Source organism: Struthio camelus, chromosome 1 (assembly GCF_040807025.1).
Source record: "Struthio camelus isolate bStrCam1 chromosome 1, bStrCam1.hap1, whole genome shotgun sequence".
Taxonomy (NCBI): Eukaryota; Metazoa; Chordata; class Aves; order Struthioniformes; family Struthionidae; genus Struthio; species Struthio camelus.
The window spans coordinates 3750590-3764747 of NC_090942.1; the positions used below are offsets into that span (position 1 = coordinate 3750590).

Consider the following 14158-nt stretch of genomic DNA (forward strand, 5'->3'; position numbering starts at 1 on the left):
TCCTCATTTAAATGAATAATAAAGGCAAGGGCTACTTTCCCAATACATTTTAATTATGTGATAAGAAAACTGCTGAAACCAAAAGAAATTTGCCACGGTCCTTGCATTTTTACATTAGGAGCAATAAGCAGGGGTGGCAGGTGATGTCTCCATATCCAAGAGTTCATTTTAATTAACTCAGCAAATGAATAGACGTTCTGTTTGGACTGTGGCTAAACCGTATGTGGCTGGGTCATTGCGACTGAGGCATGACCACCAATAAGGAAGTTTTAGACGGTTCAGGTTGTCTGCGGCTAAGCCACAGCCATTCCTGGTGTCCCTAAGTGATATTACATTTCTCTCCTTTGGCCCTGCTTATATATTCCTTGCCCACAGGCAAATGTGAGAGTCCTCTGTGAGGAAAGCTCTGCCAGTCCTCCACATGGAGCATCCTTCAAGACTTGAGTGAAAGGTAGTGCTCTGGAAAGTGACAAAGCGTTCCAGTCCGGAAAAAAGAGAGAAGCACTCAGCATTTTGGGGTACAAGCTAGCAAACTGAAAGCAGTCGGAAAGAGGAGCCCTTTTGCTTACGTACCTGCTGCAGAAGGCTGATGGAGACAGCATGCTCCATGGAGCGGGTATTGGTTCTGGTTTGGGCTCTTTTCCTAATTGTGTCTCTGCTGTAAGCTAGAGCTGAGCCCTTCATACTCTCCATTACTCAGGACATCAGGGGCAAGAACTGTTGCAACAACGCTGAAGGAGATGAACTGGCCCCAGAACAGTGTCTGATGCTTTGCTGAACAAGGTGTTGCTCTACCCAGGGAGCTCTGGCAGTGGCTGGATCTTGGCAGTTAGACATGACTCACGTACCCAGAAATGTTTTGTCTATTTTGACAAATGAAGGAGGGTCAGGGACCAATTCCCATCCCTAAGGCAAGCGACACTGGCTGCCATCAAATAGCGAGGGGCTAACACACGCAAGAGCAGGCTGGTTTTGGAACTAGCAAGTTGGAGGAACGACAGAGCCAGGGAGTGAGCTAAGAGTTAAGCACTGTGAATAACCAGATTGCTAAAGCACTGGGCCTTGTTCTGTTCAGCTCTGTGATCCACTCCTTGTTTAATTTATGTGTAGACACCCCATCAGTGTCTGCTTTTGTGGCCTAACACCAGATTTGTCGTGTCTGATAGCAACTGCCATATATTCTGATCTCTACATAGTGCAATGTCATTCTTTAGAAGGGTGTGTGTTTCTGGTGAACAAGTCTTTTTGTGAAAGCAATATCATTTCAGTTAGGGCAAACAAACCAGTCTGGATAACATAGGACTTGACTCAGAACTTTGTCACATAGCTGTGATTTTCGCATGCTTTCCTGAACCATCTCCCTCCGTCTTTCGTCGTTCGTCTGTCCCTTCTTTCCCTGTCACGGGCTTTGGACACATGTGTATTCATATGTTGTATGTGATTGGAGACACCTGCCAAACCATAACAGTAATGACTGAAACATGCTGCTTCACACACACGTAGCCTGCATGTGTGTGATGAACAGGAGTTATGGGCACAGGAGTTACTGAACCTCTATACCCTCCTCAGAGGGGCTGCAGAGCAGAGTGAAATGTGCCATTTCTCCTTGCAGAGTGGAGGCAGGCAAGTGGGGCAAGGATGATCCTCCAGGATGAAGACATCACAACCAAGATAGAGAATGACTGGAAGAGACTCAACACATTGGCACACTATCAGGTAATGTGACCACATCCTCCCCTTGCAGAGACCCAGGACGACTTACCTGGTTCTGTTGCTGGGTGATCATGCAGTGGGGAGTTACTGATCTCCAGCCAGCTTATCCAGCACCTCTCCAAAGGACACACTGTATTCCCAGGGGCACAGCTTTGCCCAACATACATCCCCCTCCATTGTCCCATGCTCTGTCACTCGGCACCTCCTTCCTACCACTACGAGGCTGCTCTGTGTGTGGTCACAGTGTCGAGGGAAGCTGTAAGCATCACGATGAGACAGAGCAAACTCATCTCAGACACTGAATTAAAACAGTGTCCACCGTGACTGTCCTTCTGCTTCCCTGTTTCCCTGCTCAGGTAGAACAGCCAAGAAAGTTAAAAGGAGAAGGATAAAGTGCTGTTCTCTAAGACAGCAATAAACAACAGCTGAATGGACAATAACTGGGCCGAGATGTATTGAGGACATCCATCCTGCCCCACTGGCCTGATAGGAATCGTCCTGAAAATCATTAGAAATGAGTCCAAGGGAAGAAAAAGGCCTCTGTCATTTTCAAAGGAGGGAGCAGCCCCGGTGAGAAAGGATGTGAAGGGGAAATGCAGTCAACATGAGGACAACACAAGTCAACATTTCTTTTGTTGACAAACAGGAAACAAGCCCTTCCCTCCCTCTTTTCCCAGTGCATCCAAGTTTGTTGTATTGTTGCTTAGGTTTTTTTTTTAATGTTAGGAGAGTGGAGAAGGGTTGAAGGAAGAAAAATGGAAGGGGAGGGTGTTTATTATCTGGAAGAAGGAGGAGGAAAGCAACACTGCTGGAGACAAAGCGGTGCGACAGAGTGATTGCTGACCTGGGAACTCTTGGTTTTAATCCATATCCTGATCTGCGTGACCTGCCTTGGGCGGGGGCTTCCCTTCATCTCTGCATAACTTTGAGATCCATAAGAGAGGACAAAACACTTCCAACAATATCTTACAGATGTAGATTTCCTGAAGATTTGAGTTCTGGTGAAAAGCTCCCCCCGCTCATCCTCTCCCCTCTTGCCAAAAAAGCCTATCAAGTTTAATCCAAAACTGACAATTTTGTCATTTCCTCAATCACACCTCAGCAATCTGTGCTTCATAACAAATTTTTTTTTGCATTTAATAGATGACCTGAGGAGGCAGCAAGCAGTAATTTGAAAAGAAAACCAAACTTTTCACTCAAAATTGACTGAAACTGACTCCAGAAGATATTTTTTCTTTGGGGCGGGGAGAGACTTATTATTTCACCAAAACCAGGGTATATTTTTCATTTATTTCTTGACTTTTTCCAGTTATTTGCTTCCAGCAATGAGCTCTCAGCTCTGCTGATGAGCTGGGACAAAACAGATCCTCAGCTGCCAGCGTGCCAGGAGCTCTATGTCATGTAACCTGGCTGTCCTGAGGGCCAAAATGGAGCATGCTGGGACAATCACTGATATTCCTGATGCCTCAGTTTCCCCATCTGTAGTGTGGGGCTAAAACTACAAAGAGTCGATAACTGCCTTCCGTGATTGCTGAGAGGCTATTTAATTAACCTCTGCAGTGCTTTGAAGATGAAAAGCTCTGTGCAAGTGCTAATTATTATTATTACACAGACGAGAGCTAGAAGTTGTTAACAAGTTTTTTTTCACCTATCTCCTTTTTATAATGTCTTATTTATCATAGATATTCCTGATATGGCTCCTCTGAGTCACTAGCTTGTTAACGTTTCTGATATAAGACTCACATGAATAGCCTAGGTTTAGAAAGGAAAAGTCTAGCTCATTTCAGAAAGCTCTGTTATCTGTTGAAACGCTCTTCCATGGCACCCTGGAGCACAGCCTTGCCAGCCGTGCTCCTGTCCCCCAGCTGAGACCCTCTGGCACAGCAAGGAGGAAGAAGCTGTGGTGGTCAGCTCTCTCCATTTTTCACCTGGAAGGAGGAGACTGTGCATGGAGGTTGACAGTATCAATGAACATGGAAAATGTGGATATCCACATCTGAGATAGGCACCTAGACACAACCGGCAATCAGGGTGGAAGGAACAGAAAATGTCACATCAGTTTTCCCGTCCTTGTAGGACATCCCATCCTTAATGTCTGGAATAGCTCAGAAGAATTGTTCTGTGTAAGTATTTATTTTTCTCTGCTTAAATGACTAGCAGCATTGCAGGGGTCTACACTGCAGCTACCTTAGGGTAAAGGAGGTGAATCCCAGCATTAATTTCTATTCTTCAGTCTCTGAAAGTCCTGTAGGGCACCAAGCAATCTGCCCTCTGTAGAGGTTGTACTACTCTTGATAATGCTGCCTGCTTTGGGAATGCTCACTCCACTGTTTTGCCATGAAACAGGACTCCAAATACAAATTCCTAAGCAAATCAGAAGGATTTAAATTCCTCTGTCCCTGAAAACCACTCCTGGTTTGACTTAGATTTGGACCTGATGTGAAAGGCCACCTTCTCTTGTCTGTTTCTTGATTATTAAACATGCTTCTGGGGACATTTTGGCAGCACCTCAGTAAAACTGAAATCTAGACTCATTGCCAGATCATGCAAGAATAACTTGTACGGAGAAAAGCCTCTTGCTGGAAGGCTGTAATTGTATAAGAAAAGTTTGTGAGATTTGGGGACCTAGAAAACTGATCCTCACAACTGATCACCCTCTGATGGTTCTTGATCAAACTTTTACCCACCTCTGAGCCCTTATTTAGATTCTTCAGTCTGGATCTGCTCATGGGATTTGAGATCTCCGATTCTTTTTATTTTTATTCTTTTTAGTGACAGTCCTAGTCTTCCATCAGCTGAACTCCCAGATAAATGGGCATTTCTCCACTTTGAAAAGTGACCCTATAGTAGTTCCAGCCTATCTTAAATTGATATTGCGGTTACATGTTACCTTAGACACTCTACAGGTATGGATGAAGACAGGGTCTTTTATTCTACTCATGTCCCTGTCCTACAGACCATCAGAGTTGCTTCATGAACAACGTAATGTAAGTCTCACTGAGGTTAATGGAAAGACTCCCATTGTTTTCACTGGGCTTTGTTTCGTGGGCCAGAGTATGCTTTGTCATCAGTTGGCCTTGCTGCCTTAACTGGTGTAACAGGAAGATTTTATTCCTTTTTTTTTTGTCAATAAACCCACTGAAGAAAGCATTTTATGCTTTGAGCCAAAATTACTGTCTTGCCTGCAGTGGCATTGAATTATGACTCTGGTTTTGCTGCTTGAATTCCTGCTGCCTTTGGCACGTTCCTCCGTCGGTCCTGAGAAGTTTATTGACAAAGTTCATTTTTGTCTGTAGGTGCCAGATGGATCTGTGGTAGCTTTAGTCTCCAAGCAAGTCACTGCCTACAATGCAGTCAACAACTCCACGGTCTCCCGGACCTCAGCCAGCAAATATGGTAAGGACCTGTGTGCTGATATGGGTTGAGAGAGCAATGGAGGAGAGATCTCATACATTGCGCTGGTTACAAAACATTGAGCACGAGAAAAGAGAATGGTAGCCAGATGACTAGCTAATATGAATGCTTGGGGGGGCATTGGAGGAGGAGAGGAACTTTGGCATCCAATCCAAGCTATTGATTCAAGTATCCAGATTGCTCTTGGGAAGCACCCCTCCTCCCTCTTGGGAGGGGTGGGGAGAGGAGCTAAACAATTAGCTGCCTATATTTTACAACACGATATGACATGACTATATCCCATAGCCACATGGGATGAATCTCGCTCTTAGAGTCTGCACAGGGAGACACAACAAGGGAGTGCACGGCACAGTGGAAAATCAAAGTCATTCTGCTTGGCAAAGACCTTGGAGGGTGGTCTATGATTAAGACAAATGTATGGCACAGATAAGAGGGCTCTAAGACTAAAAGCCACCACAGCCTACACAGGGTACTGTCTGTCTGGAACTATGCCTTACAATGTGAATATTGTGTGTCTCACCCAGCTATCTTATTATCCCCAGGGAATTTGCACCTGGAATAACTAACTAAATAAATAAACAAACAAATAAATAGCTTACAGAGGTCTTGTATCAGCATATCTCAAAGCAGTGCCCTATTTTTCCCATTTTACCCATGAGACAACTGAGACTGAGACAGCTGTGAAGCAGAAACCGGGTGGAAATTCTTTTGCAGAACCAGGCACAGATCTCCTGAGTCTCACTTACACCATCACACACCTTTCTCCCTTGCGGTAGAGTCACAGGCCATGACATGTCTCACTAGGGCAATGTGGGAGGGCAAAGGAAGAAGTAAGTCTGTAATCTGCAACCAGAGAGTGCTGCAAAAGCACCCTCCATCCCAGGTCCAGCTGTCATATCTATTTATCATTTTTATTTTTTTTTAATGTATGACTGCATCTCTTCTCCTTCCCATTCCCTTTGGCTTGAGGGAAAGTACAGTCACTCGGTGTCTGGAGGAGCCGCCTTCCTCTTTCTACAAGGACATGAGCAGTCCACTAAACCTTATTAATATTCATCCTCTTTGCCGTGTTGTTGCAATTAGTGAGAGACACAGTGACCTTTGAAAAGGAAGACTTGAGGGGGGGTTAATTTCTGTTGGATTTCTTAAATTTTTTTGTCATTTGATTTTTCAGGAGGAGGGCGTGGGGAAGAATGCAAGGGGAGGAGAAGATGTGGTGGGTCAGAAGTGATTGCTAATTGCAATTAAGGGAAGAGCATCCACAGAGAAAAAGGATATTCCATCTGATAATTAATATGTAGATATTAGTAATGCACTAATGAGGCCGATTCAGACCTTGCTACAGAAAGGTGCAACACTCCTATGTTAATTACGGTTGGAAAAGACTCAATCTAGAGCATTACTGGCAGTTCAGAGAGAAATGAATGCCTCATGCCATCACTCGGAGGCAGAGGGAAATGAAAACTGTGGTATAAAGGCGTCCTTGAAGACAAAATTTGTGTGGGTCCATCTGAGGATCTGGTCTCCTTTCTATCAAGGGCTTAGCAAAAGTAAGGCTTTGGGGCAGGGAGTGAAGAGGATGGTTGGATGGGACGTGTTGGATTGCTCTGAGGCAAGAGCAGGGAGGAGAGGCAGCTCCTCCTAAGCCTGGGGATAGGGAGGTAAGCAAGCCATCATGCTAGCTACATCAGCGTTACTACATAAAAGGGCCCATGGCCCATTCTCTGACCATGAGACTGAGCTTGATGGATTAGTATGGCTCACACCTCTATGGCTTAAGACTAAGAAGATGGTCTTGACCGTAATGGCTACCATGAACTGTTAATACTATCCCCTCAACCACCCCTCGACAATGTCTGACAGTGAAAGAGCTAGTTGTCTCAAGCCAAAGCTCTGCCAGGGAACATGATAACAGTTAAATAGCATGGGCAATTGAAAGTCAGTGTTTGGGCCTTGTGTAATTTACCAGTATAGACATAATCATCATGTCCTGCTTGGCTGACCTCCCTTGTGTTTGCTGTGCAAATCGTTCAGTCAACAAATAATGCTTTGATAGTAAGGTCCGTTCCATAAAGCTGCTTTGAGGGCTTCTCTGGCTCACACGGTAATTCTGCCCTGGAGATATACCTGCATTGCCCAATGTAACAAATTGCAGGCACTCACACACACAAACAGACACACACACCAAGATGATGGAGTTTTACTTAATGCTAATATGGAAATACAGAGCTTGCGAGAGTAGGGACACTGCAGCACTGCCACAACCCTCCTACTTTGGAAACCCAAGCTAACATCTCTCCAGGGGGCATGCTGTGTGGCCATGATAGCTGGGTGCGTGGGCACACTGCAGGGATGTCCAAGGACTCAGATCTAGCTCTGCTTGTCTGAGCACTATACCAGAATTTGTGTGTACATCCAGTACATACACCAAATGGGAGAGGTTCCTGCAACCAGCACTGAACCCAGATGAAGGAAAGGGCTCTTCTTGCCTGTCTGATGAAAAACTTCCATTAGGAAAAGTGTTATTAGCATATTTCTGTGGTGAAACACATTGATCACAATACGAGCGCTAATAAGGCTGAGATACATGCATCTGTCTTTGCAGAAAACATGATCCGTTATACAGGCAGCCCAGACAGCCTCCGTTCTCGCACACCCATGATCACCCCCGACCTTGAGAGCGGAGTCAAGATGTGGCACCTGGTGAAGAACCATGAGCATGGAGACCAAAAAGAGGGTGACCGAGGCAGCAAGATGGTTTCTGAGATCTACCTGACAAGGCTCCTTGCCACCAAGGTATATGGCATGGTGGTGGGGGTGGGGGGACAAAAATGTGCTTTTAAAGGCTAAAGTGGGACATCTTGCACACAAGAAATGAGAGACTGCTCAAAGGATGCCAACGGGGGATTAAAAAAAGAAGAGCAGAAGGAAAATGGAACAAGATAAGTGCTCCAAGTAAACACAGTCAGGAAAGGGATTTGTGACAACGAAATGGTAACAAGAGTCAAATGGCAAATTTAAGAGCAGTGCATTGGGTAGGTCTGGAGAGAGGAGGATCACAAAGTGGGGATGCTAGGAGCAAAGGGAGCAATTTGTTAAAAACGGACTCTAAATGAGTGAGGAAAGGGTGATAGTAACAAAGTAGAAGCCAAGGGCTTAAGAAGGAGTTGGGATTTGGAGAGCAATGAAGAGTGATTAATGCAGGGCCATGAGTCTGGTGGAGAGAGTCTGCACAGGGGTAGGTGTGTGCTGGGCTTGTAGATTATACAGGATTGTAGTTTGTCCCAGATGGAGCAAATAAGGAGCCAGGACGTGAACATGCCCTGGTCAGACTCCGAGAATGCATCATATCACACCTTGTAATCTGAAATGGGATCCCATGCCACAAAACCCTGTGTAGGTACGGGTCCTTGTTCTCCACCTTGTCGCTGGGCCCATAAAGATTTAGTTCTCCTAATGGAGTCTCATGTTCATAACTTGTCAGGGAGTCAAGTTAGCCATGGTGTGGCTAATAGATGACCGGCTCCAGGAAGGGCAAATGGAGTTAGACATGCATCCACATGCAGACATGGAGAGCTCAGGGACTCCTAAGGGAAAACATGGGCCAAATCAGGCAGGAGCAGAGCAGGGACATCCCAAACTGAATCACCAGAAACATCTCACACATCTCAGCTGGCCCATGGCAGGTCTCTACAGAGACAGCAGGGACTGCCTGCCCCACGAAGTCTTGCACCTGGGGTGTTCTTTGCAGACCCAAATTCCTCTATTTGTTGCAATTTCTGGCTGGTTATGCTTTTCCAAAGCAACAATTCCTGGGTACTGGCAAATTGGTAAGCTCCTATGTAGTCAATCCATAGTCCCCAAAATGCTGGAAATCAGCTTTCTATATGCGGAGAGTACTCAGGCTAACAGGTCTATAACTTACTGCAGTGGACTTCTGACCTGTGAAAGCCACAAAAAGTGACTCAACTCTCCCACTATCTGCACAGCTACAGCTCACTGCCACTCAACATCACTCTGTTTTTTACCCGGGATGGGAGTGGCTGGCTTTCACAGCAGGTGGCTAGCTCGGGGCAGGGGGGGGGAGGGGGGAGGGTTGACAAAGGACCTTAGGCCTTTCAACTTCTTTCATCTCTGATCAACGCTGTCCTCCACGTAGCTTACCTCTGAAGTCTCTACAATAACGTGAGCGAAACCAGTTGTCTGAGCTTACATTTGCTTTTGCACCCTGTTGATCCCTTCTTGGTGGTGGTCTCCATGCAGAGACTTATATTAATGAAGAGGCTGCAACGCTTTTCTTTTGCACCCCAGCAGGGACCAAGCCAGACAGAGAGGCAGGCAGTAAGATCAGAGGCAGGCTCCATTCGCAATTGGCAATTCTGCGCAGAGCTTCTCTGTCTATGCATCTCTCTAACACATAAGTTAACTTGGTGCATCCCAGAAGTGTAACTGCAGGGCAGCTGTGGCTCAGGTGTGGCTAATTATGATGTTATCTCACCTCATTCCGAGCGGGGTTAAACAAAGCAGCGATCAAAAAGCCCAATCTTCCTTCCCTCGATGAAGTTTTGACGATTATCGTTTCCTATCAGGATGTCAACAAACACGAACGCAATTACATGTATTCGTGCAAACACCCTCTGAGTTCACTCATCAGACAGGCCTCCATCATGTATTTAAGTCCTACTGCGCAGTTTTATCTACGCGTTGGCTCCTCAACTCGTTTCACCGCTGGTGCCTAGCTCCACCCGCTGAACACAAACATTGGCTCGCTCTGGCTGCCTCTGCTGCAATGGGATCCAGATTTGAAACAACTCTGTCTTTAGCCTTTGGAATATGCCCAACGCCATGACCTCAAGATGATTTATGGGTCACACAATATCAAAAGAAAATGATGCTCCTCAGGGACCAGGCCCAGCTGGTGTAAACCAGCTATTATTGGACCGGTGCCGATTTATACTGTCTAGGGATACATCCCCTACTCCACCACTGAATCACTTTTACTTTCTGTTCCAGGTCATGAACTGAACTCTTGCTTTTTGTGAACACAGTAAGGAAGGAGCTGTGAAGCTTACACAGCAACACAGAGAATGGAAAGGGTGGGAGTTTACTATTTCCCTTCTAGGACTGAGAAATTTTATTTCCCGATCATACTCATTTCAGGGAGAGAAGGAGGAGAGATACCAGTTGCTGGTAATACAATCCCAGGGAATACTTAGATAAAATGACAGTGATTTTTATTCTGGTAAATCCCTGACCTCTGAGACCTAGAATCTCTTGTCTAAAAGCCTCTGAGGTTTTCTTTGTATTTGTGTGGGTGAACATATGGAGAACTAATTCTCTCCAGGAACTGAATCTGAGGGCAGCTCTTCCATGTCAGACCAACAAGATTTCTTCTCAGGAGCCCTTTCTGAGTCAGATATGTGCTGCAGGGTTTTGTTCACCCTGTAGGAGTTCACACAAGCAAATGGTACCTCTGTTTGTTTCCCAAAGAATAAATCCAATGGTGAATCAGCAAGAGACGCCAGCCTTCTAATTAAGCATTTGTTAGTGCTATGTAAACTTGAGCCACTCTGGTGGAACCCAGCGCTTCATTTCTAGTAAGAACAATTTGTTTCCTGGGTCTGCAGAGAAAGGGGAGGATTTTGTTTTTCAGCTGAGGAAATTTTTCTATCGCGAAACACTTGTTGATTGCTCTGTTTTTTTTAATAGCTATGTTGTTTATTCACGTATAAATGTCTATGCCGTTCCGGTGGCAGAGCTGAGCTCCTAATGTGGGCTGGAGCTCCCAGTTTGACAGGGGAAGTGTTCCTTGCTTGGTTACCCCTGTTACCAGCCTGCAGCTCATCTTGCTATCACAGCTGCTTGACCGCCCCTTTCTCCAGGTCTAGTCACCCTCTGCTATTCCAATCCTTGGACCTTCTCACTGAAGGTCAGCTGTCGTCCAGTTGGTCCAAGGTGTTTCTCCAAGCACAAGGTCGGAGATTCTTCTCCCAGAGGAACATAACATAAGGAGACCTTTGCAATCTCTGCAGGGGACACGACTGAGGTCTGCAGAGCATTGCTTTCATGCATTGCTTCTAGGGCTTCTCTCAGGCCCATTGCAGTGGGTAATAAAAAATTAGAAGGCCTCTTAATTTTTAAGATAAAGATGAAGTTCTTGTTACATATTTAACTATTCACTCATATAGAACAGTCATCTCTCTCCAGGGTCTCTTGTCCCTTTCCTCCTTGTGACACCTGCTGCATTGCTCTGCAGTGATCTGGATCTACACCCAGCTTAAGAACTGGCTTTGGATAAAAGCCAGCATGGAAACTGGCTTTCATATATACACTAGATTAGTTGTGGATAATGTGCATAGTAGAGGAATCTCAGTGGGAACAGATCAAGGCCTTCCCATCACTGTATACTTGCAGCGGGGCAAGCTTTCCTGCCGCAGATCAGCCACCCAGCCTGGCAGGGAGTGCCAATAACAGAGAGGTGGACAGGTAGCAACCTTGGCCTACCCCATTTTGGCAGCTATCCAGCTGCAATGGACATTGTGAAAGGGTGCACATCTGCTCAGAGACAGTGGGGTTGAAATTTCCAGCTCATGTCACATTTAGCAGATATTAGATGACTCTTGCTTTTCAATCACACTTCCTGAGCTTGAGTCTCAGACACACTCCATTTGCCGTGGAGCACCGAAATGTGACGTCCTGTTCCCACTAGGTATGTCATACTCTTCTGTCCTTCCTTCTCCTGACAGGGCACTCTGCAGAAGTTTGTAGATGACCTCTTTGAAACCATCTTCAGCACTGCTCACCGTGGCAGTGCCCTCCCCCTGGCTATCAAATACATGTTCGACTTCCTGGATGAGCAGGCTGACAAGCACAACATCCATGACCCTCACGTGCGGCACACCTGGAAGAGCAACTGGTGAGTGAGGCACCTACAATACAGCCTGGCACCAGGTCCTAGACCAGGGGATTCCTCCCCAGAAGGGGAAGAAATGGACACGTATTATAGTTTTGGGTGCTGGAGGGAGCTGAGGAGCCTGGTACAGAGCACTGGTCTCCATCTTCCTGAGCTGACAGAGGAAGTCTAAGAGTTCACAGGAGACCCTGAAGGGTGGAGTACTTTGGATCCAGCTCTCACTTTGCCCTGTGTAAAATAGGGATGGTGATATTTCTCAGGGATCTCGTGAGGATGCAGAAGGAAAGGCTGAGAAGTTTCTAAGCGCTATAGGACCCCGGCCCGTAGGAATATCTGGGAAGGCATCTGGGAGAGACAATTCAGTGCCACTCTCTTCCTCCAAAATGGCTGTTTAAGCTCCCAGTATAGTCAATGGGGACCTAGGGCTCCTTTTGATTGCCCACCCGTAGGCATCTGGTGCCACTGGAGAGGTTTTACGGTGTCCCAGACATCCACAGAGGCTGTGCAGGACTCACACAACACTTGTAGCCTCCCGAGGTGGCTGTTGGAGGCCAGAAGAGATACCTTGGAGCATCTGAAATTGCACTAAGCACTTATAGGGTATGCAGCTGGCTGTGAGTCCCCTTCAGAGTGAGTGACAAAGGCTGACATCAGCCCCCTGCTCTTGCTGCCAGGCAGCAGCCCCTCTTCACGCATGTAATGGGACAGAGGCAAAAAGCCACGACCAGCGGAGAGAAAAGATCTCTGCAGCTCCTCTGCTGAGTCTCCCTGTTGGAAAGAGTCCCCTGGGGAATCACTCCCTCCCCTTTTCCTGTGCAAATACAGGGACTATAAAAGGAACAGCAGAGGAGAGCCATGGGGCTCCCAGCTCGTGCATTTTTTTCCTTTTACCAGCCATGCTGATGGCAGATCGTCACAGCGCAGTGACATAAAAAAAGAAACCCCATGCACCAAAGAGGCTTTCAACTAATGAAACATTAGCATATTATTAACATTATCTGCGGCACTAATCTAAGGCTGATTGCAGCCACTCAGACTAAATGAGCAGGAGGTTTATTTAAGAGGGGAAGGAGAAGGCAGCATGTGTGTGTGTGTGTGTGTGTGTGTGTGTGTATGGGAGAAGGGGCAGTATGAAGAAATCTGTTCAGTCAGATTAAATTAACTCCAAGCCACATCACGGGCTTCATTATTCCCAGCTAGGGTCATCATCTTCCTGCCCCTCCCGACACACGCTCATGCACACATGCATGCACTCTGTGCTCCTCACTGTGGCTGTTTATCATCCTAACAACTGCAGATGGAAGATGCTTTGCATGGTTCAGTCATCCAGCACTTCCCTCTGACAGACGAACCTCCCATTCCCAGCCCAAAATGCTTCTCTCTCACAATTCTATGAGGTCTCATTGCTGGCATTTCCTGTGCCTGAATTTCTTCCCCTTCCCTGAGGGAGCTGACTCAGCTGATAGGATTACTTTTGGGAGGCTTTCCTCACATTTGGTCTATGGTTTTTCTGGCTCAGGAGAAGACATAATGGTTTAGGAGAACATGGTGTCATCCCTCTGTGAGGACATGCTAAACTGCCTGCTGTTACCTGGAAGACATCAGACTTGGAGATGAATTGTTTATGACGTTGTGAACATATGAGGGTAACAAGAGTAAGCGGGAAGGACTTAGTGACACATCTCAGCTCTCCTAGACCACAGTCACATGAATGCATTTGCCCTGACACAAAAAAGCTTGAGGCAAAGGCTGGAGGTAGATGCCTCAGGACATCACATAAATCAACAGCTCTTTTGAGAACAAAGAAAAAGAAGTGAAAAAAAGGGGGCTTTGGATTGCAAGTAACGTAACATTTCCTTTGTTAAGGCATATTCATTTTCGTTTCAAAGGTTGCAACACTTGTTCCTCACTCTTTTTTTTTTTTTCTTTTTTCATTCCTCGGGGAAAGAGGATATTTTCATAGGATATTCCCTCAGTGTGCCTAAGATCTTTATCTTGTAAAGACTTCTTCATGCCCAGTGTGCTAGGATCTCAAGCTGGCTTGGGCTTGAGGGATGCAACACAACAGTACATGGTGCCACCAACACAGAGTGTCGTTAGCATTCCCAGTCTGAACCT

General features: G+C 46.1%; 1 protein-coding gene across 4 annotated transcripts in view; it reads left to right on the forward strand.

Annotated features, from left to right (window-relative positions):
* PLXNA4 (plexin A4) overlaps positions 1-14158 on the forward strand; it is a 461571-nt gene that overhangs the window by 430038 nt on the left and 17375 nt on the right. For all 4 annotated transcript variants that reach the window (XM_068953849.1, XM_068953915.1, XM_068953978.1 and 1 more), the window contains 4 exons: positions 1613-1716; positions 5010-5109; positions 7733-7923; positions 11874-12043. In XM_068953849.1, the coding sequence (XP_068809950.1) occupies positions 1613-1716; positions 5010-5109; positions 7733-7923; positions 11874-12043 (565 nt within the window). The remainder of the gene's footprint in view (positions 1-1612; positions 1717-5009; positions 5110-7732; positions 7924-11873; positions 12044-14158) is intronic.